Source organism: Zalophus californianus, chromosome 16 (assembly GCF_009762305.2).
Source record: "Zalophus californianus isolate mZalCal1 chromosome 16, mZalCal1.pri.v2, whole genome shotgun sequence".
Lineage (NCBI taxonomy): Eukaryota > Metazoa > Chordata > Mammalia > Carnivora > Otariidae > Zalophus > Zalophus californianus.
Window position 1 is genome coordinate 2,570,322 of NC_045610.1, and position 21,715 is coordinate 2,592,036.

Below are 21,715 nucleotides of genomic sequence, written 5' to 3' on the forward strand. Positions count from 1 at the left end.
TGAGCAGAGCCCCAAGGTCGAAGCCTCTCCAGAAACTTCCTTAGAGCCACAGCTTCACCCGAGCTAATTAGTACTCTCTGCAACAGAGTTGCTTTCTGATACTTTTCACTACAAATGTGCATAAGTGAACGCTACAGGTTAAATGCATTTTTGAGGGTCTTACTGTTCGCACAAGTGTTTTCATGGCAAAAGGGGTCCAGCTTTGACCAAATTCATGCATCGGGCTCTTGGAGCGCCCGTTGAACTCACTTGAGCCCTATGCTTAGCGGAAACGGCCCCTGTGTTTCCAGAGAGAGGCATTAGGGGAACCCGCCGACTGGGGGCGGGGGCGGAGGCTGGCACGAGGGCGGGCCAGAAGCTAGCTCTGTCTACCGCAGGACGCCGAAGTTTTAATCAACTCCCAACTGATCTGCCGAAAGAAGTGAGCACATGACCCGTGTGAATGATGTCCTCAGGCTCTTTTCCAGTTTCGTGCACGGAAGTATTGTCCTTCGGTGCAGCCGATAAAATCCAAACGGCTTTCGGCCCTAACCCCGCTGCAGGGTCATCCCAGTCCGGGACCCGAAATCGACGGTCGCGCCGGGGGCAGGAGTGGCCCCGTCGGAGGCGCGGGGGTCCCGCCGCCTCTCTCTCTCTCCCCCCCCCCCTTCCTCCGCACCCGGGCCTGGGTGGAGTCCCCGCGCGCGGCGCCCCCGCTCCCGCTCCCCGGCCGGCCCTCCGCGCCCGGGGCCCCTCCCGCGAACCCCGGCCCCGCGGGCCTCCTCCCGGGGTCGGCGCGCGGTGCACGCGCTCGGCCGCCCGCGGCTCAGCGCCCCCGCCGCGTCCCGCTTCCTGTGCGCTCCCCTCCCGGGCGCATCCGTCGCCCCTCCTTCTCGGCCGCCCGCTCCGCCCGCCGGCTCCCCGGCCCCCGCCCCCGCGGGTCCCGGGCCGGGGGTGGGGGGGGCCGCGAGGCAGGCACAGCCCCCCGCCCCCATGGCCGCCCGTCGGAGCCAGAGGCGGAGGGGGCGCCGGGGGGAGCCGGGCACCGCCCTGCTGGCGCCGCTCGCGCTGGGCCTGGGCCTGGCGCTGGCCTGCCTCGGCCTCCTGCTGGCCGCGGTCAGCCTGGGGAGCCGGGCATCGGCGCCCGCCCAGGTGAGGCCCTGCGGTGCAGCCCTCCCGGGGCCGGCTGGGAGCCGAGTCTGCGGAGCAGCGGACCGGGCCGGGTGGGCTGAGGGCACGGGGCCAGGAAGATGGGTGGAGGGTGAGATGTCAGGTGGAGAAGGACGGGGTGACGCTGCCTCCTTCCCAGCAGGAGCCTTCCCAGGGGGAGCTGGTGGCGGAGGAGGACCCGGACCCACCGGTGAGTGGCCGTGGGTGCCGGGCGCGCGCTGCTGGGCGTGGGGAGTGTGCGCGAGCCGAGGGCGCAGGGTGTGCCCCTGGCCGTGCCAACTGCGTGTGTGCGGGGGTGTGCACCGCCGTGCATGCGTATGTGAGACAGAGAGAGAGGGAGGGTGCCGCTGTGTGGAAGGGGTTTGTGTCACCTGAGTCCGGAATGTTTATTGGCTGTGGGTGAAGTGGGGGTATGGGATGGGGGGAGCCTGCCGCCGAGGAGGGATGCTGGTGATGTGTGCAGGGTGTGTACCCACTGTGCACACAGACTGGGTGGGGGCGCCTGTGCACTGTGCTGATCAAGCCGAAGGGTCTGTGCGGGTTCTGTGTGCTGGGGGGCTGGGGGGCCGGGGGACCCCAGGACCTGGCCTCCCTAAGACTTGTGTGCCTGGTGCTGGCTGGTGTCTCTCCCGACGGGGGCGGGGGGGGGGGGTGGCCCTGTCGGTCTCAGCTTAGTCTCTGGTAGTTCCCGAAAGACCCCAGTTTAGCCCTGCCCTTAATTCCCCTAGGAACTGAATCCCCAGACAGAGGAAAGCCAGGATCCTGGGCCTTTCCTGAAGAGGCTGGTTCGGCCTCGCAGAAATGGTGAGCATCCCTTTATCCACCCTTCAGGAACAATCGCAGTGGTCAGTCTGCAGTGGCTTCTGTACTCATTATTGATTTTGTTCATCCTCACAGCCCCACAGAGTGGGCAGAGCCAAAACCATCATCCTCACTTATGCTCGGGATGGAGAAACTGAGGCACCCGCAGGGTTTGCGGGTTCCATGGAGTTCAGAGTCAGGCAGCTAATCGGTTGAGACGCAAACCTAGAATTCTGGCCCTCTCTCTGAAGCCCCTCCCATCCCATGGACCTGCTTCTCACTTGAGATCCTAGGCCAGATATGAAGGAGGGGAAGGCCCAGGGTTAGGAGATGGAGACAAGGTGGGGGAGGCAGAGGCAGGGGCCCCAGTAAGCAGAGAGGCTTCTGAATGGGATGACCACGTGACTGTGTGTACAGGTTTGCACAGGACTGTCCCCGCTTACGACTGTTACCTCCCTGCAATTATTAATAGCAACCCTTTTGCTCTCAGAAACAACCCAGTTTGGGTGATAAATGATGCAGTCATTCTGCTTATGGAGGGAGGTCTGGCCTGAGGCTCTGAGGCCAGGAGTCTGGACACGAATAAGGATGTGGGGCTCTGAGAGGGAGGCGGGGCCGGGGAGTGGCTCCTAGCCCCCCCCCAGAGTAAGGGGGCGCTATATTCCCCATGTCTCTTTCCTTGATTCTCAGCACCTAAAGGCCGGAAAACACGGGCTCGCAGAGTCATTGCAGCGCATTATGAAGGTGGGTGATGGGTGAGCCATGCCCAGGGAGATGGGGTGGTGGCAGGCCAGGGCGGGTCTCAACAACCCTTCCTTGTGCCTTACAGTTCACCCACGACCGGGACAGGACGGAGCGCAGGCCGGTGAGACCCCATTCCCGCCTCTGAGCTCTCCCCCCCAACTCCCACAGCACTGGCCTCCTGGGAAAGGGGCCCCTCCAAACCTTTCACTCCCCACTGCCCTCCCTGCCTTCAGCCTGGGAACCCCAGAAGCCAGTTCAAGAAGATCCTCAGGGCTCGGTTCTGTGACCTGGGCGTGAGAACCCAGGCAGACTCCCGGCACCCAACCACCAGCCCTCATGCTTGTGCAGGAAGCACATTTGATTCTTCCCTCTCCCCCCGCCCACCTCGTCTTCCGTGAGTCTTCACGCTCTGACCATTTTTCTTTTTTTTTTTTAAGATTTTATTTATTTATTTGAGAGAGAGAGCACACGAGGGGGGGAGGGTCCGAGGGAGAAGCAGCCTCTCTGCTGAGCAGGGAGCCCGATGCGGGACTCGATCCTGGGACTCCAGGATCATGACCTGAGCCAAAGGCAGTTTGTTTAACCAACTGAGCCACCCAGGTGCCCCATTTTTCTTAAAATATTTCTACTGGGCTCCTTTTGTGTCCCTACCCGACCTCCCATCTCAGCACTAGGACCTCAGAACCGCAAACCCAGTCTCTAGCCCCTTCCCCATCCCAGCCCCTCCCCACCCCTTGGCTCTGTCCCACCTAGGTTGCCAAGCTAAGACCCTCCCAACTCACTGTCGTTATAACCTTGCTTCTCTGCCTGGCTGCAGCCTTTCCATGGTCTGGTCTCAACCTCTTTTCCCTGCACACTTGGCCTGACACCCCTCCCTGCCAATGTGCTTTTTCTGGATTTTACACACACTGTGCCCTGCCCTGGAATGTCCTTCCATGGGACAGGCCAGGAGGCAAGACGGGAGGGTGGCTTGGTCTAGGGGGCCTGACAGCTGAGAGGGAGCCATGTGGCTTGAAGATAGGGCTTGCTTATGGGTTGGACGTGCAGGGGGAAGGCAAGGGAAGGGATCAAAGTGACTTCCAGATATTTAACTTGGGCGTCCTTGGGAATAATGATGCCATTTAACGGGGATGGGGCTTCCCAGGGAAGAAATAGGTTGGGAGGTATGTGAATTAAGAATGGAATTTCAGATCTCCTCCTAAACCAAGTGAAGTAATAATAAACGAGTGAGTTCCGCAGATAGATGGCTGGGTCAGGACACCTACAGTCAGGAACCGTAGCCGTACAGATGGTGTTTAGAGCTCCAGGGTTGGATGAGGCACCAGGGGGGAAGAGGGGCCCCAAGAGGGAGGCCCCGGGGCTCTGAGACATCCAGAAGTGGCGCAGAAGAGGAGAACCCAGCGGAGACTGAGAAGCAGATGGACAGAAGGGAAGAGAGTTGGGGAGGAGAGGGGACTGTGATCTGAGAGAAGACGCGGTCTCACCAACGAGGGTGTGGCCGTCTGTGCTGAATGCGGCTGAGAGGTCACATGATTTGACCATGGGGGTTTGGTAACCTAAAAAGTCAGCTGGTGACCTTGGCCAGGGCCGTTTCAGTAGCGCGGTTAGGATAGAAGCCAGTGTGGACCGGGTGAAGAGAAAATGGGAAAGAAGAATTGGAGTCAGGGACAGCCCTTTCCAGAAGTTTCTCTGGGATGAGCAGAGCAGTGGGCCAGTGGTTGGAGGGAGATGTGGAGGGAGGAAAAATTCAGTCCTTCTGGGGCTAAGTAGTACTATAGGGATCGTAGCTAACATTTACTGAATGTCCCGTTCGTCTAGACCTCCCAACGCTCCTAAAAGGAAGATACTCTGATCAGCTCCATTTTACAGATGGAGGTTACTCGCCCTGCCCGAGGCCATGACGATACTCAGTGGCGGGACCAGGATTCGAAGCTCACTAGCGTGCTTGTGTACTGGACGTGCCCGGCGCAGCGGTGGGGGGGCCCCGCAGGGCAGTGTCCAGGACGGGGGCAAGGGGTGGGGTCCAGAACAAAGGGAGGGACACATCATCCCATCATCACAAGAGGGTCAGTTGAGAATTGTGAGCGCAGGTCAGTTTTTGGCTGTGGTCGGGGGAGGCGGGGGAGCCCTTGCCTGATGACTTCTAGATCCCCTGGAGAATGAGGAAGATAGGCAGGAGGTGAGAGGAGAGAGGGTACAAAATCCTTGCCTCGATGAGTACCAGAGCGAGCTCAGTGGGCAAGAGCAGGAGGGTTGCCAGGCAGTGAAGAATGTCCATCTGAGGCTTGTGGTTGTGACGCGGAGGGACCCCGCGGCCCCAGGCACACCATGCCTTTTGGCCACAACCAGCCTTTCCTCCAGCTGGTTCCACGGTGGGGAATGTCCTCCCTCCTCTCCCCCTGCTCTTCATGCCCCGGGCCAGCCCTCCTCCCCTCCGGATGGACCATTCAGCGGAGTAGTTACCCAGACATTCATCCCTCCGCTGCAGAGGACCTGCTGTTTTAAGGACCAGCCTCGGCGCCCGCAGGGAATGATACCCAGGCCTAGTCTCAAAAGATGACCGTCTGGGAGAGGAGACAAGCATATAAATTTGGGAATTACAGTATGCTGTGACAAGGGCGATAAGGAAAGCCTCCAGAGGTACACGGTAGCATAGAGGAAGACAACTTTACAACGGAGTCAGGGACTCCTTCCCCAAGAAGGCGTGGTGGGCCTTGAAGCACAAATCTAAGATGGACATGGAGTCAAGGATGTTCCAGGTAGAAGGAACCACTTGTGCCAAAGCCCCTAGTTGGGCAAGAGTATGATGAGCTGCTCAGCATGCTTGGAGGGAAGTGCTCGCCGACAGCACGGGGCCGTGAGCTTGGAGGAGAATAGGGAGCCAGGCCCCAAAGGGAGTCTGGACGTCATCCTGAGGTCAAAGCAAGCGAAGGCAGGCTCCCATCCGCGTTTTAGAAGGACGCGTGTAGGGAATAAACTGGAGCAGGGAGAAGGTGCACGGGGGAGGGGGAGTTGGCCGAGGAGGGAGGCTGAGAAGAATCCCAGCCGGAGTGGCAGGGGCCGGGTGGGGAGGGAGACAGGGCGCGGGGATGGAGGTGGCAGAACAGGTAGGAACTGGAAATCAGGGAATCAAATGGGTGAGGATGAGGGAGGGCTGGGGAAGGCCGCTGCTGCTGAGCGAGGCCCAGGGGAGCAGTGGGTGGATCCAGACAAAGCCAGAGCTGTGGGCCCTGTTGGCCGCCTCCCTCTGGCCTCCCAGCGCTGTTCGCAGGGCGCCCACTCAGAGCAGGCCCAGCGCTGCGTGCCCCGCCGCGGTGGCGAATCAGACCATGCTGGGACCCCGCACTTGCACCTCAGTAAATCAACCGGAGGATGGAGGATTTCCCGGGTGAAGGAAACAGGGTGGCATGGGGAAGAGATGAGAGGCAGGGCTGGGACTGGCTCTTTGGAACTGGGGGCCCAGGGAAGGAAGGCCGTCAGCTGAGTCGGGACCTGAAGGGAGGAAGGTGCTTTGGTGTGTGCAGGGGTGGGGTGGGGCAGGGAGGGGGGCAGGAAGACGGTGGGAGTCCTTTGATAGACCGGGTGGCCTGGGGAGGACCCGGGAAGCCACCTGAGCTCCTGCTCTGTCGTTTTATTATTCATCTTCTTGGCCATGACCTTAGCTCTAGATTTTTTTTTATTTTTTGGTATGGTTTTATTGAGTATACTTCCCATAAAATTCACCCATGTGAAGTGTAGAATTCGGTGGTTTTTAGTCCTAGACTGTTCACCCAGTTGCAGTCATCAGCATGGGAAGACACCCTGTAACCTTTAGCCGGCACCCCTATTTCTCCGCCACCCCCCCAGCTCTGAGCACCCACCGATCTACTTTCTGTCTCTCTGGATTTATCTGGAAATTTCATAGAAATCACATAATATGTGGTCCTTTGGAACTGGATTCTTTCTTTTTTTTTTTTTTTAAAGATTTTATTTATTTATTTATTTGAGAGAGAGAGAATGAGAGATAGAGAGCACGAGAGGGAAGAGGGTCTCAGGGAGAAGCAGACTCCCTGCTGAGCAGGGAGCCCGATGTGGGACTCGATCCCGGGACTCCAGGATCATGACCTGAGCCGAAGGCAGTCGCTTAACCAACTGAGCCACCCAGGCGCCCTGGAACTGGCTTCTTTCATTTAGCATAATGCTTTCGGTTCGTCCACAGGGTAGCATTTTTCTTTTCTGTTGTTGTTGTTTTTTTGTTTTTATTTTTTTTAAAGATTTTATTTATTTATTTGAGAGAGAGAATGAGATAGAGCATGAGAGGGGGGAGGGTCCGAGGGAGAAGCAGACTCACCGCTGAGCAAGGGAGCCCGATGCGGGACTCGATCCCGGGACTCCAGGATCATGACCCGAGCCGAAGGCAGTCGCTCAACCAACTGAGCCACCCAGGCGCCCGGTAGCATTTTTCTTTTTAACGGTTGAATAATATCCCACTCTATGGCTGTACCACCGTTTTCCTTATCCACTCACCGTCCGATGGACATTTGGGTACCATTTTGTTTTTTTTTTAATATTCGTAATCCAAGTGCTGTATGATTCAAGTGTGGTACGTAGACATTCTCAAAAGAGGCAAACAGCAGAGACACAAAATACCAAAGCTCCCGGGCGCTTCTCCTTCCATCTGGCTCTTCTCCCCAGAAGTGGCGGGTGACACCTTGCTCCTTACCGCCCTGGTCACAGACACGTGTAAACGCCGCATGTCTTCACGCACACTTCCCGTTACACCACGGGCTCCTCCCTGGCCCCGCACCCATCTCTGCATCTTCTGGGTAAAGGGGACCCCCGAGCCTTATGTACTGAACGGGTCCCCGGGGAGTGTGAGAAAGTCCTGATCTCTGAACACTGCCCTTCAGGTGTGGACGGCACGGTGAGCGGCTGGGAAGAGGCGAAAATCAACAGCTCCAACCCACTGCGCTATGACCGCCAGAGCGGGGAGTTTCTCGTCATGCGGGCTGGGCTCTATTACCTGTACTGTCAGGTAAGGCCCACCTGGCTGCACGGTACAGCGGGGACTGCGGGTCTGGGGGGGTGCGGCCGGGGGCGAGCCAGAGCGGGGAGGGGAGCTTAGGGCTGGGGCCCGATGGGCCCCCTGGGTGGCCAAGGCTGCTAGAAATTGAGGCGCGGCCAGCAGAGGCCTGGACTCTGCCGCCTCCCGCCCGCCCGGCAGGTGCACTTTGACGAGGGCAAGGCTGTCTACCTGAAGCTGGACTTGCTGGTGAATGACGCGCTGGCCCTGCGCTGCCTGGAGGAGTTCTCGGCCACGGCCGCCAGCGCCGTGGGGCCCCAGCTCCGCCTCTGCCAGGTGTCTGGGCTGTTGCCCCTCCGGCCGGGGTCCTCCCTGCGGATCCGCACCCTCCCCTGGGCCCATCTCAAGGCCGCCCCCTTCCTCACCTACTTTGGACTCTTCCAGGTTCACTGAGGGGCCCTAGTGGCGCCCCCACCGCGGCTGTGTTGGTGCGCCCCTCCCTCCGTGCGCCCCCCTCCTCCCCCGTTCCCCCCCCACCTGCCCGCCCTCTGCAGGCTGCTTGGACTTGTTCACGTTTGTTTCCACGACACGTAGATAACCCCCTCCTCCTCTGACGCCCCCCCCTCCACCTCACTAGCTCCTGAACCCCTAGTCTTTCGTCGCCCCCATTAATCTCCTGACTCCCTGCCCTGGCCACAACCCCCCAGGACACTGTGTCTACTCTACTCTGGGTGAGGATGGGTCCCCAACCCCCCCACCCTCAGGCACTAATAGGGGCTGGACGCCAGGGAGCCTGGGACTAGGCCGGGAGTTCCCAAACCCGAGGGCTAAGAGCAAGCCAAGCTCCTTCCCTGATAATTCCCTGTGGATTTTTAAAAAAGCAGATATTATTTTTATTATTATTGTGACAAAATGTTGATAAGTGGATATTAAAGAGAATAAACCACGGTCTCTCTCTTCCTTGGGGCTCAGGGAACATTTCTTAGGGTAGTGGAGGGTTACGGGAAGGGGGTCCGGGCATCCAGGAGTGGGGTGCGGGAGGCTGGGATGCCAGGGCAATGTAGACTCGGGAGTGGGGGCCTGCCTGCCTCTGACCCCTGAGGCATGAGCAGAGAGTGGAAAGGCAAACTGCCAGGAAAAAAAAAAAAATCAATCCTCTGCCCAAGGTCCAGCAAAAGCTGCCTCATTTACCTAGGAGGCGGGCTTCCTCCTGCGGGTAATCCCTGGCTGGGAGGAGCAGGGGCCCTTCCTCTTGGCAGCCTCGGGGACGTTCGGCAGGGGCTGCCACCAGCCCTGGCTGGGATGTGGGGTGGGAGCAGGCCCGAAGGGGAGCTCAGGGTCAGGAAGCAGGACGCCGGGGCCCAGGAACATGGGAACCTGGGGCCCTGGGTCCAGCGGAGGAATCCTACAGTGGTAGGGTGCTTGGGGCTGTCTCTTTCTCTCTCTGCCCGGGGCCTTATGTAAGAGCTTTTCTCGGGAAACAGGAAGTTCTCCTTGCCAAGTTCAGCACAGGGAGTAGTGCAGGCCTATTCCAACACACCCGGCCTGGCCTTAACCCCAGAACTCAGCCAGTTTCTTGCTTCCGCGACCCTGGTTCTCCTTCCCATCTACCCGCCCCCCCCCCCCCCGCCGCCCCTCCTTTTCCACCTTCAGTCATACCCAAAGATCTCTCGTGTGGCTGAGCCAGAGGGTCTTTACCCCCTCAGCCCTGGACCCCCCAAGGCTGCCCAGCTTGCCCCTTCATCCCTGCTCTTGGCACCATGCCCCGGAGCCAGCCACCCTCCCCTCCCCCACTTCTGGGGCCGTCCCAGGGTTCCTGGGCTCGGCCGCTCCTCCTGGGTGTCACTGGTAGTCCTGTCCTTCCTCGAGAGACTGGGACCAAGTCCTCCTGAGGCTGGAGGAGGGGGGGTGTGTGTGTGTGTGTTTGTGTGCGCGTGTGTGTCCGGAGGGGGCGTCTGGAGACAACACCGGCCCCACGGCGGGGTGCCAGGAGCGCCAACAGTGCCCCTTGCTGGCTCTCCTCCTCCCTTTTTAATTCTCAAGTTCCTTTTTATTCCTCCCTTGCGTAACGCTCTTCTTCCCTTCTGTACCCCCACCCTCCCCACCACCTCCCCGCCACCCCACTCCTGAGGCTGCAGCCTTCGGCAGGGTCCCCAGCTCATGCCAGCCTCATTTCCTTCCTTGCTAGCCCCCAAAGGGCCCCCGGGAGACATGGGTGGCCCGGCCCGAGAGCCGGCACTCTCAGTCGCCCTCTGGTTGAGTTGGGGGGCAGCTCTGGGGGCTGTGGCTTGTGCCATGGCTCTGGTGACCCAACAAACAGAGCTGCAAAATCTAAGGAGAGAGGTGGCTCGGCTGCAGAGGGCCGGAGGGCCCTCCGAGAAGGAGGAAGGGCATCCGTGGCTGAGCCTCCGGGAGCAGGTGAGTGAGGGGAGAAGGGGGTGGGGGAGAAGAGGTTGGGTGCCAGGGCCATCTTGGGGCCTCCGGGGTCTAGCCTCGTGGTCTGTAAAGTTTTGAGTAGGTTCAGGAGAGGGTCCCAGGTTTGGAGGTCAAGGGGGCAACCATTCCAGGAAAGGAAATTGTTAAAGATTAATGCTTCTCATGCCTACCAGAGCCTGGAGGACAGCCAGCACCAAGACTCAGGTCGCTGGGGAAAAGTGCATGAGTGATGTGAGGCGCTCCTGGGGCTGGGGAGTGGGGAGGCAGGGGGTGCTGGGAGGAAAAGCTGTCGGGGGACCCTTGCTTCTTAGCCTAACCCTGACCCTCTTTCCATGAGCAGAGCCCTGATGCCCTGGAAGCCTGGGAGAATGGGGAGAGGGCCCGGAGAAAGAGAGAAGCACTCACGCATAAGCAGAAGAGTGAGGCCTCCGGGGTGCGGTGCAGCAGGGGTGGGAGGTGATCAAGCAGCAGGGGGATCTGGAGATTGTTCCCCGGAGCCAGGGGGCGGGGGGGGGGGGGACAGGTGGGCTTTGCTTAGATCTCCTTCTTTCCTCAGAGAAGCACTCCGTTCTGCACCTTGTCCCCATCAACATCACCTCCAAGGGTGAGCACTACTTTAAATAATGGCTCTGGGGGAAGGGCAGGATCAGGGAACTTTGGGGCTGACACCTGGGTCCAAGAGAATCCTAGAGGTGAAAAGTCTCTGAGAATGCCCAGAAGTCCTGATGGCCATACTCCTCACCTCCAGAGGACTCCGATGTGACGGAGGTGATGTGGCAACCGGCCCTTAAGCGTGGGAGAGGTCTGGAGGCCCAAGGATATGCTGTTCGAGTCTGGGACGCTGGAGTCTATCTGCTGTATAGCCAGGTAATCCCACACATACCCTAAGCCTTGACTGGGGGCCATGAGGTCCGTTCTCCTGGGGCCTGGATGCCCTGGTACTGAGGGTTCCCAACGCCTCCGTTCGTACCGAACTTCGAAGACCCTCCTTCCTTCCTTGGCTCCGTCATCCAGGCTCCAGAGGCCTCCCAGCCCTGAGCCATGCTTTCTCACTTCCTTCGGCTTCTCCTCCATCCCCCGCCAGGTCCTGTTCCATGACGTGACTTTCACCATGGGTCAGGTGGTGTCTCGGGAGGGCCAGGGAAGGCAGGAGACTCTCTTCCGATGTGTCCGAAGCATGCCCTCCAACCCGGACTGGGCCTACAACAGCTGCTACAGTGCAGGTGAGAGGCCCGTGGGCAGCGTAGGGCAGCTGTGAGAGGAGCAGGGCGTCTGTGACCCGCCGGGGGCCGGAAGCCCCGGGGGACAGGTGGATCTGGGGGATGCAGGCCAGGAAGCAGGAGGAAGGCTGAGCCGGAGAAGGGAGGAGAGGCACCAGAGAGTCTCCAGGACTGTGCCTCACGGAGTGTGTATTTTCTCCGTTTCTCAGGTGTCTTCCACCTACACCAAGGGGATATTCTGAGTGTCACCATCCCCCGGGGGAGGGCAAAACTCAGCCTCTCTCCGCATGGAACCTTCCTGGGGTTTGTGAAACTGTGATTGGGATGTGGATGGTGGTGTTGAGCTCGGAAGATGAGGGTGGGTACAAATCGGAGACAGCCAAGAGCGAATAGGAGCAGACGCCTCTTCTGGGTTTGACGGGAACCCTGGGTTTGACAGCTCATCAATCTCCGCTCCTCCCTTTTCCCGACCCACCCCCACCCCGTAGACTTTGATTTCATGGATATTAAAGTGGTGTAATATCTTGCTTTTGTCCCCCATCCAGCCCCAAATTCTCGGGGCGGGGGGGGGGGCAAGGGAGGGGTGGACAATGCCAGGCCTTATCTGGACCTACTTCGGGTCCCACTGGAATGCTTCCAGAACAGCACCACCACCTAGCGGCAGTTTGAGAGAACCAGCCTGCGTGTCGGCACAAGTCCACGAAGCCTCCCTCCACTCGGGAAGACTCGTGGTTTCCTGTGCCACACCTCTCCCAGGTACCCGCTGCCTCCTCGCTCCACAAGAAGCCTAACCCCCACTTCTCTCCCCGGCGACGGGGCCCCAGCTTCCAGCACTGTCTCCGGGGGTGTGTTTATTGTGCGGCCGTCTGCAGGGGGGGCCCCGACGACGACGGTCCCTTTGCAGCCCCATTACTGCTCGGGTGCCAAGTTCTGCCCTTCCTGCTCTCCACTCCCCTGACGTAGCGGGTCCCTCCAAGAGCCTCTGGGCTGGGACGGGGGTCCGGGGAGCCTTGGGTAAATCGTGCGCCCTGAGGCTGGCCTGCCTTCATTCCTCTGGGCTCGCTCTTTCTGCTCAAGACCTGCTTAGACTTAAATAAAAGAATGAACGACTTCCATTCCCCTCGCTGCCTTGCCTAGCCCCGAGATCCCCCTGCCCTCCCGGCTCTCCCCCGGCGCGCCCCACAGGACCCAGGTTCCGCGGCCCCGGGGTTCGGGCCCACAAGCGCTCGGAAGTGGCTACTCGGCGGGACACGCAGCGTTGGCGGCGGGGCGGGGGGGGGGGGGGGGAGAAGGACACGCAGGCGCAAACCGGAGAGAGGCGGGCCCTCGCGCGGCCCGGAGCAGCGGGAGTGCGCAGGCGCAGCCCCGCACGGGGCTCGGGGGCGGGACGGTCCCTTGGCGTCTACGCTCTCGAGTAGGCGGGACTAGGCGCGTGCTGGCCGCGCCGGCGCTCTTCTCCGGGTGTGACGTACAAATCGCGCGCCGCCAGCGCCGGTGGGCCTGGGGCTCGCGGGAGGGGAAGGAGGAGAAGGAGGAGGAGGAGGGGGAGGTGGTGGAGGTGGAGGCTGAAGCAGAGCAAGAGGCGGCCGCGGCGGGGCGGCTCGGCGGCGCGGCGCGCGGCCCAGAAGCGTTGGAATCCTGAATTGAGAGGGCTGCGCCTGAAGACAGCAGGAGTGGCGGGGCCGCCGCCGTCGCCGGAGAGATGAGCCGGGAAGCTTGAGGCCGGAGACGCCCGCCCTCGGGCCCGTCCGCCCGGCTTCCCCGCTCCCGGTGAGGACGCCCCCTACCCTTCCCCCAGCTCTGCCGCGGCCTCTCCCAATCCTGGACCTCATTCCCACCTAACGGGGGGCCAGGAGGCCCTCGAAGGGGCTTCTTAAGGCCCTTGGGCGCCGAACTGTCCTGAGCCTGTAGGACCAAACCGGTGTGGGACTCATTCTGGCCCCCGGGAACGGAGCAGGAGAGGGGGGCTGGGCCAACCCGGCTCACGCGGCTCAGTTCTGTCCCAGCGCCTTGATCCGGCCGCCTAAGCACCGATTGGGTTCTCGTTCAGTTTCCTTTAACATTCTTCCGTTTTCATTAGGTTTTGCTCCTTGAACCATAGCCCTGGGATCCCCATTCCCTCCTGAGACCTCCCGAGACCACCTGAGCATACCCGTCCCCCTCCCCACCCCAGCCCCCCATTCATTCCAAGGTGGTAGGTAGAGAACTCTTTTTCCGCTCTAGACCACGGTTTCCTTGTGGAAGTTGTGTCTTCCTCAGCTGTCTCTGTATCATGTCAGGAGTCTCGTGCTGAGCCATGTCCCTCGTTAGGTGCTCAATTAGGATACCCCTGGTGGTCTCCAGTAGAGAAGTAGAGGCTGAAAATCCTGGGTTTAACCTGGGGATCTGAGAAATAAGATCCCGGAGGCGTGCTGCTCAGCCATATTCTCCCTTGCTTCTGTCTGGTCAGGGGAAGGATGATGACACAGACTGTAAAGGGCCCCTTGTGGACCATGTGAACCGAGAAGATCAGCAAACTGTAGGAGTTCTGCCTTTTTCCCCCTCTCTCCTCAGATTATTTGCATCTGATGCCAGAGAAGGCATGCTGAGCAAGAGAGGCAAGATCGTGGGGTTCAGGGTGTTTGGATTCTGACACTCTGACCATTGTTTTACAGGCTACTGGAAGATGAAAGAGACTATACAAGGGACCAGGTCTTGGGGGCCTGAGCCTCCTGGACCTGGCATAGCCCCAGCTTACTCAAGTCCCAGGCGGGAGCGTATTCGTTGGCCCCCACCCCCCAAACCCCGACTCAAATCAGGTGGAGGGTTTGGGCCAGATCCTGGGTCAGGGACTACAGCGCCAGCCAGACGCCTCCCTGTCCCTCGGCCCTCTTTTGATGCCTCAGCTAGTGAAGAGGAGGAAGAGGAGGAGGAAGAGGAGGATGAAGATGAGGAAGAGGAAGTGGGAGCTTGGAGGCTGCCCCCGAGGTGGGGTCAGCTGGGAGCCTCCCAGCGGCCTCGCCCTCCCCGCCCTACTCATCGAAAAACCTGCTCACAGCGCCGCCGCAGAGCCATGCGAGCCTTCCGGATGCTGCTCTACTCAAAAAGCACCTCGCTGACATTCCATTGGAAGCGTTGGGGGCGCCACCGGGGCCGGCGGCGGAGCCTTGCACACCCCAAGAACCATCTTTCACCCCAGGAAGGGGGTGCAACACCACAGGTGCCATCCCCCTGCTGTCGTTTTGACTCCCCTCGGGGGCCACCTCCGCCCCGGCTGGGTCTGCTAGGTGCTCTCATGGCTGAGGATGGGGTGAGAGGGTCTCCACCAATGTCCTCTGGGCCCCCAGTGGAGGAAGATGGATTAAGGTGGACTCCAAAGTCTCCTCTGGACCCTGACTCCGGTAAGGTGGGAATGGGTGGAGGGAGAGGGTGGGGAGGATCAGGAGCCTCTTGAGGTGGTGACAGCTGGGCCTAAAGCTAGTAGGATGGCAGAGTGAGGGGGTCCAGAATAGCCATGAAATGTCTTAAGCTCCACTTTGAGCAAGAACTAAGTCTGGGAAGACAGTCAATCAAGGCTGGGATACAGAGTCCCTAAGTAGGTGTTGTGTTCTGTGTATAGATGAGAAAGGGAGGCTGGTTTTAAATTTTTTGTTTTTAAATTTTATTTATTTATTTCAGAGAGAGAGAGAATGAGAGATAGAAAGCACAAGAGGGAAGAGGAGGAGAGGGTCAGAGGGAGAAGCAGACTCTCCGCCAAGTAGGGAGCCCGATGCGGGACTCCAGGATCATGACCTGAGCCGAAGGCAGTCGCTCAACCAACTGAGCCACCCAGGCGCCCAGGGAGGCTTGGTTTAGAAAAGTCAAGACAGCCTTATACACTTAAAATCCCTCTTCATTTGTCCTCTTAGAATAAAGGGCCATGTACATCTGCAAAGGGTGCCATCTTCTAGTGGTGGGAAGGGATTTCTCTAGTAGTGGACTATATCACCAGTCCGGCCGCGTGTGACATTCTCACTCAGAATGTTTCTTTGGGGAACCTCAACCAAACAGTTTTTGGCTACGTTTTTATGAATCACTGGAGTATTTATCGAACGTTTGCGGGGTGCAATCCTAGGAGCCAGGAGTATGGTGCTGATAAATATCTCTGAAATTCAGATCTCTCTGAATCTTAGTCTCGTCCTGCTTCTGGCCTGTCTATGAGTAGTACGTCTTCTTTTCTGTTCCTCTACAACCTCTCAGACGTGCTCATTTCATGCTTGAGATTTCCATTCCTTAGAGTTTATGTTGGTAGTGTGTGGGTCGTTTAATCTCATCCCATTGTTCTTTGATCTAAGCCCCATCCTGTTTCCCCTGTCCTACAGGCCTCCTCTCCTGTACTCTTCCCAATGGCTTTGGGGGACCCCCCGGGCCAGAAGGGGAGCGGGGTCTGGCACCCCCTGATGCCAGCATCCTCATCAGCAATGTGTGCAGCATCGGGGACCATGTGGCCCAGGAGCTGTTTCAGGGCTCCGATTTGGGGGCTGCGGAAGAGGCAGAGCGGCCTGGGGAGAAAGCTGGCCAGCACAGCCCCCTGCGGGAGGAGCATGTTACCTGCGTGCAGAGTAAGGGACTCTAGAGGGCCCAGTCTCTTTCTCGTAGCCAACTCCTAAATTGAAGTCTGGAGGCCTCACCCCTTCTCCTCCTTCCCTCCGCTTAGGCATCTTGGATGAATTCCTTCAAACGTATGGCAGCCTCATCCCCCTCAGCACCGATGAGGTAGTAGAGAAACTGGAGGACATTTTTCAGCAGGAGTTCTCTACGCCTTCCAGGTAAGGCGTGAAAGAGGTGCCCTCAGAAGAGGGCTGGGACCTGAGGGCAGGCGAGAATGCTGCTGCTGTTTCTCCCATAGGGACGTGTTGGGGGGGAGGAAGGTAGGACTGAAGGGAGGACTCTGCAGGCAGCGTGCCAAGCCCCTGCAAGCTGGCTGGGGTGGCGGTGGGGGTCTTTTCCTGAGACCCCAGAATACTGTGTATACCTGCTACTCGTGTGCCTCTTTCTGGAGACTGGGCCGTTAGCAGGGCCTCAAAAGGACACGTGACCCCCCAAAAAGGATTAGCGTTTGTTTGTTGTTTGAAGTAGGCTCCACGCTCAGTGTGGAGCCCAGTGCGGGGCTTGAACTGGGGACCCTGAGATCAAGATCCGAGCTGAGAGCAAGAATCGGACGCTCCACGTTCTGCGTGGGGCCCTGGGTGTGACGCACAAACAGTGAATCGTGGAGCACTCCATCCGAAACTAGTGATGTACTGTATGGTGATTAACACAGCAATACAAAATTATAAAAAAAAAAAAGAATCGGACGCTCAACCAACTGGGCCACGCAGGTGCCCCCGAAAGGATTACTTTAGATTCTTACTCCGAGCAGTAGAAAGTACTCCTGTATGCCCCAGCCCCGTCAGCTCTTGTGTGACCCCACCCTTGGTCTCCTCAGGAAGGGCCTGGTGCTGCAGCTGATCCAGTCGTACCAGCGGATGCCGGGCAATGCCATGGTGAGGGGCTTCCGAGTGGCCTACAAGCGGCATGTGCTGACCATGGATGACCTGGGCACCTTATATGGACAGAACTGGCTCAATGACCAGGTGAGGAGCAATGGAGACACGGGCCCCAAAGGGGATTTAGGGAGCAGGGTGTCTGGGACCCTCTGGGGGAGCCCTGTACCCATGCTGCACCCTCCATGGCAAGTTGCCTCCCGTCTTCTCCCCAGGTGATGAACATGTATGGAGACCTGGTCATGGACACGGTCCCTGAAAAGGTAGGCCTCACCAGGTACCTCGGTCCCCAGAAGAATGTTTGCGGTTCTAAGCAGCGTTTTCAGTCCCTTTTATCACTTTATCCATAAAGAGGATCTTTGTTTTTGGGGAGAGGTGGTAGGAGTCAGCTTGTTAAATTCAAATCTGGAATTTTTTTTAAAAATTATTTTAAAGATTTTATTTGACACACAGAGACAGCGAGAGAGGGAACACAAGCAGGGGGAGTGGGAGAGGGAGAAGCAGGCTTCCCACTGAGTGGGGAGCCCGACGTGGGGCTCGATCCCAGGACCTTGGGATCATGACCTGAGCCGAAGGCAGACGCCCAGCGACTGAGCCACCCAGGCGCCCCTAAGACTTACTTATTTGAGAGAGAGAGAGAGAATGAGGTGCGGGGCGGGGGGAGAAGAGGAGAGAGAATCTCAGGCGTACTCAGTGCTGAGCGTGGACCCCAACGAGGGGCTCAGTCTCTTGACCCCGAGATCATGACCCAAGCTGAAACCAAGAGTTGGACGCTAAAGCGACCGCATCGGGGCGCTTGAGTGGCTCAGTCGTTAAGCATCTGCCTTGGGCTCAGGTCATGGTCCCAGGGCCCTGGGATCGAGCCCCGCATCGGGCTCCCTCCTCGGCGGGAAGCCTGCTTCTCCCTCTCCCTCTCCTCCTGCTTCTGTTCCTGCTCTCGCTGTGTCTCTCTCTGTCAAATAAATAAATAAAACCTAAATAAAAATAAATAAGCGACTGCATCACCCAGGCGCTCCTCAGATCTTTAGTCTTGGTCCTGAACTTAACCTATTCTCTTCCCCCAGTGGGTAGGGTTTTTTTTCCCCCGTGTCTTAACTCCACAAAGCAATAAGAGAAGGCTAAAAAGGATGTGGTTTTTTTACCCTCAGTGAATTGGCAGTGGAGGGTGTTGAACCTGGCCCTTGGAGCCATAATGAAATGGAGCGGCACAGGCAGAGGACACTTGGCAGGAGAGCCGGGGCTCTTTTAATTCCATCCAGCTCTTTTGTATCATTGGCACAGGTGCATTTCTTCAACAGTTTCTTCTACGATAAACTCCGTACCAAGGGTTACGATGGGGTGAAAAGGTGGACCAAAAACGTGAGTTACCAATTCACATCTCCTTGTGTAACACCTTGCCTGGAGAGCGTTAGAGTTTTGTTTTCTAGGAGCCCCTTCCTCAAGCCTGCTCACTCAGTCTTTGAAATATTAAGGGTCTTGTGTGTGTGGGAGGTACCGTTGTAGGCACTAAAGATTCAGTGTTAAATAAGGAGAACTTCTTGCCTTTATGGAGTAAGAGTAAATAAGCAGGTGAGATTCCAGCTAGTGCCAGGTGCTGTGATTAAAAGGGTAGTGTAGTAGCATGGGAGGTGGGTCTTTGAGATCGGGCGGTCTGGGAAGGCCTCTCTTTGAGACTCGAGTGATGAGGAGCCGGCCGTGTGCAGATCTGGGGGAAGAGTTGTTTAGGCAAGGGGAATAGCAAGTACACGGGACTCAGGGTGAGAAAGGGCATGTGAGGCACCGAAGGCCCATGTGGGTGTCCTGTGTGGTCGGAGCAGAGTGAGTGGCGGGAATATTGGTAAGACATTCGGTCAGAGAGTCGATCGTGTAAGGAGGGAGGAGAAGCTGAGGGTAGATCTTACTCTATGTGCGCCGAGAAGCCATTGAAGTTTTAAGGAGGCTGGGAAGTCCCTCACATTTTAAACTCCTGTTTCATGAAGATTGGAAGCGGGGCAAGAGTAGAAGCAGACAGACTAGGAGGGGAGCACGGAAGTCCAACTGAGAAACGGGGGCCAGGGCGCTAAGGGCCGAAGTAGAAGTAGCTTTCTCTAGGATAGGTTTTGCGGTCAGAATTGATAGTATTTTCTGACGGGTCGGACCTGGGGATGAAGAAAAGCTAGGAATCAGGGAGGCCTGGGTTGGTAGCAGAAGTTACTCGGGAGACGAATTAGGAGGGAGCACGTTTGGTGAGGGGAAAAAAAGAGTTTTCTTTCTCTCCTCTAGTTAGTTTCCCTGCCCTCCAGTTCGGAAGCCAGGAAATTTCTACAGTGAGGTAGGACAGCTAACTGGCTCCAGCACTCCTCAGTTTCAGCCCCCAAGTTTGGGGGCTTACACCCTCAGTGACCTGGCAGGCCTGCTCCTCCCAGAAGAGGTGGGGTGGCGCACAGCGAAAAGAACTTGTCTTCTGCATACTTGCGTTGGAATCCCACCTCTGTACTCTCTTCTGTGACCTTCAGCTAGTTGCCTTACTCTGCCAAGGGGCAGTTAGCTCCTTGTTAGCTGGCCGTGAGCACTTCCTCATAGGATTGTCTTGTTAACTGGCCGTGCCGCCCTTGTTAGCGTATTATGGACGTTAACTACTTTAACTCCTAACAGACAGATGAGGTAGGTGCTGTTGTTTTCAGCTTCTTGCAAGGGAGAGAACGGAGGTATAGAGAGTTTATCATGTAGCTTGCCCACGGTCACCAGCTAGTCAACAGAGGAGCTGGATTTAAACCCCGGCAGTCTGGCTCTGCAATCCTAAGCCTGGGTTCTTAGCTACTTAGCACTTGCACCTTTGCTGTGTGGAGTACCTGGCCATCCTGAGCCCTGCAGTGGGTGTCTCCTCTGAGCTGCCTTCTTCCTCACCCCTGGAGGCCGCATACGCTGACCCTTGCCTTAACAGTGGAAGGGCTGGGCCTTGTGTTCTGTCCCTTGGCTCCTTGCCTGTGCCTCCGCTCCTCTTGAGGACCCTCCTGGCAGCGGGCAGGACCCTCGCGCTGCCTGGCTTGACCTCTGGCGCCGCCTCCCTTAGGTGGACATCTTCAATAAGGAGCTACTGCTGATCCCCATCCACCTGGAGGTGCATTGGTCCCTCATCTCTGTGGACGTGAGGCGACGCACCATCACCTATTTTGACTCGCAGCGCACCCTAAACCGCCGCTGCCCTAAGGTTTGAGAGGGGAGGGGGGCAGACGGGAAGCATGTGGGGAGGAAATGCAGTGGCTAGGCATTCTGGGCAGAAGGGCGGGCTCGGTGCTGGGACCACCATACCCTGGGTTCAGTTGGGAAACATAGGGCATCACTTCTTCCTCCTTGCTTCTGTCTCTGTAGCATATTGCCAAGTACCTGCAGGCGGAGGCAGTCAAGAAAGACCGGCTGGATTTCCACCAGGGCTGGAAAGGTTATTTCAAAATGGTAAGTGTCTGGGGGTGGGGGTGGGGGTGGGTACTGGGTAGTGAGAGAGGTGTGGCAGGAGGCAGAGTTGAAGCCACACCCCTAGGAGCCTCCAGGTGAAGGGCCTCCCTTCTTTTTATTCTGTAGAATGTGGCCAGGCAGAACAATGACAGTGACTGCGGTGCCTTTGTGTTACAGGTAAGCAGATAGCAGTCGGGTTACCGTTTTGGGACGGAGGCGGGAGACCGCTCGGCCTCCCTGATTTGGCTCACGGGCACTTGTGGAGCAGGGAGTAACCTTGCGTGTTAGAATGCAGAAACGCGGATGTCGTTCGTTGGCCCTCTTCTGGCTTCCCCAGCCCACATTGGGACTGGCCCTCTTGGTCCTTGGGCCCCGGCTCTAATATAGGTGCCTTCCAACCCCTCAGTGCAGGTTCCAGGAACAATGACTTTAATCAGACTTTGAGCCCCAGGCTATGGGACCTTGGCTCCCTCTGTGAAAGGGGGAAGCTCTTGGAAAGGCCCAGTGAGATGGATATGGCTCCTGTGAAGTGTGTAGCACAGGCCCTGACTTGGGGGGATGCTCAGTAGGTGGTTCTCATGGCCTGCTTTGTTAACACCCAGTACTGCAAGCACCTGGCGCTGTCCCAGCCATTCAGCTTCACCCAGCAGGACATGCCCAAACTTCGTCGGCAGATCTACAAGGAGCTGTGTCACTGCAAACTCACTGTGTGAGCCTCGTATCCCAGGCCTCAAGCCCATTCATTAATGGGCATGGGGACATGGGGGACCCTTCCTTCCCAAGAAACTCCAGTTCCTTTCCTCTCTTGCCTCTCCCCATCCAGTTCCCTTTGGTTTTTCATATTTAAATGTTTTGATTTCTGTATTTTTTTTTTCTTTGAGAGAATACCTGTTGATTTCTGATGTTCAGGGGGTGGCCACGGAACAGCCTCTTTTTCCCTCTGCAGGGGAGGAGTTTGGCCTTGTGGCCTGGGTGGGGCGGTCATTCCCCCTTCCGAGTGCAGGGGCGGGGGCAGGAAAATCTGTGCTGGGGGTGGTGGGCGGGCAAAGGGATTACTGCCTGCCAGTCTTCAAACTTTTTTTTATATATATATATAAATGCCACGGTCCTGCTCTGGTCAATAAAGGATCCTTTGGAGATACATAGTGCTGGTCTTCCTTCTGTCAGGCTCGGGTTCAGCAGTCACCGTCAGCCACCCTGTCGGAGGTGCTGAGACCCTGGGCCCCCCCCCCCCCCTCCCCGACGAAGCCCTCCCGCAGGGAAGCCGGAGCTTCGTGGCCGCACCCCCAGGGGCGCGGGGGCGCGCCTCCGGCTTCCACCGCCCCCCGCACACTCGCAACGGCTCGGGGCGGCGTCCGGTCTAACCTTTGCTGCAGGAGACGACAAACTAAACTGCGGGCCCGGCGCGCACCTGGAGCCGAGGC

The 21,715-nt window shown here is 58.1% G+C and overlaps 3 protein-coding genes across 7 annotated transcripts; all 3 read left to right on the forward strand.

Moving 5' to 3' along the window:
* Positions 1 to 875: 875 nt before the first annotated feature.
* Positions 876 to 8,707, forward strand: LOC113908273 (tumor necrosis factor ligand superfamily member 12). Of its 2 annotated transcripts, none has more exons than XM_027568512.1 (7): positions 876 to 1,131; positions 1,289 to 1,339; positions 1,878 to 1,953; positions 2,641 to 2,694; positions 2,780 to 2,815; positions 7,584 to 7,708; positions 7,898 to 8,707. In XM_027568512.1, the coding sequence occupies exons 1-7, from the start codon at positions 973 to 975 to the stop codon at positions 8,147 to 8,149; spliced, it is 753 nt and encodes a 250-aa protein (XP_027424313.1). In that variant the 5' UTR covers positions 876 to 972; the 3' UTR covers positions 8,150 to 8,707. The 2 variants fall into 2 exon arrangements, with proteins under 2 accessions (XP_027424313.1, XP_027424312.1); XM_027568511.1 differs by having other exon boundaries at positions 881 to 1,131; positions 1,292 to 1,339; positions 7,898 to 8,681.
* Positions 8,708 to 9,570: 863 nt separating this feature from the next.
* TNFSF13 (TNF superfamily member 13) lies at positions 9,571 to 12,462 on the forward strand. 2 transcript variants are annotated; one of them, XM_035724586.1, is made up of 6 exons: positions 9,571 to 10,114; positions 10,473 to 10,551; positions 10,689 to 10,736; positions 10,881 to 10,999; positions 11,217 to 11,355; positions 11,562 to 12,462. In XM_035724586.1, exons 1-6 carry the CDS (start codon positions 9,857 to 9,859, stop codon positions 11,669 to 11,671), a joined length of 753 nt encoding a protein of 250 aa, XP_035580479.1. In that variant the 5' UTR covers positions 9,571 to 9,856; the 3' UTR covers positions 11,672 to 12,462. The 2 variants fall into 2 exon arrangements, with proteins under 2 accessions (XP_035580479.1, XP_035580480.1); XM_035724587.1 differs by having other exon boundaries at positions 9,838 to 10,114; positions 11,993 to 12,462.
* A 185-nt stretch (positions 12,463 to 12,647) lies between these two features.
* Positions 12,648 to 21,430, forward strand: SENP3 (SUMO specific peptidase 3). Of its 3 annotated transcripts, XM_027568503.2 has the most exons (11): positions 12,651 to 13,122; positions 14,007 to 14,732; positions 15,693 to 15,932; positions 16,028 to 16,139; positions 16,799 to 16,946; positions 17,072 to 17,119; positions 18,138 to 18,215; positions 19,909 to 20,046; positions 20,208 to 20,291; positions 20,418 to 20,468; positions 20,894 to 21,430. In XM_027568503.2, the coding sequence occupies exons 2-11, from the start codon at positions 14,018 to 14,020 to the stop codon at positions 21,002 to 21,004; spliced, it is 1,725 nt and encodes a 574-aa protein (XP_027424304.1). In that variant the 5' UTR covers positions 12,651 to 13,122; positions 14,007 to 14,017; the 3' UTR covers positions 21,005 to 21,430. The 3 variants fall into 3 exon arrangements, with proteins under 3 accessions (XP_027424306.1, XP_027424305.1, XP_027424304.1); XM_027568505.2 differs by lacking the exon at positions 20,418 to 20,468 and having other exon boundaries at positions 12,648 to 13,122; XM_027568504.2 differs by lacking the exon at positions 17,072 to 17,119 and having other exon boundaries at positions 12,650 to 13,122.
* Positions 21,431 to 21,715: the final 285 nt, after the last annotated feature.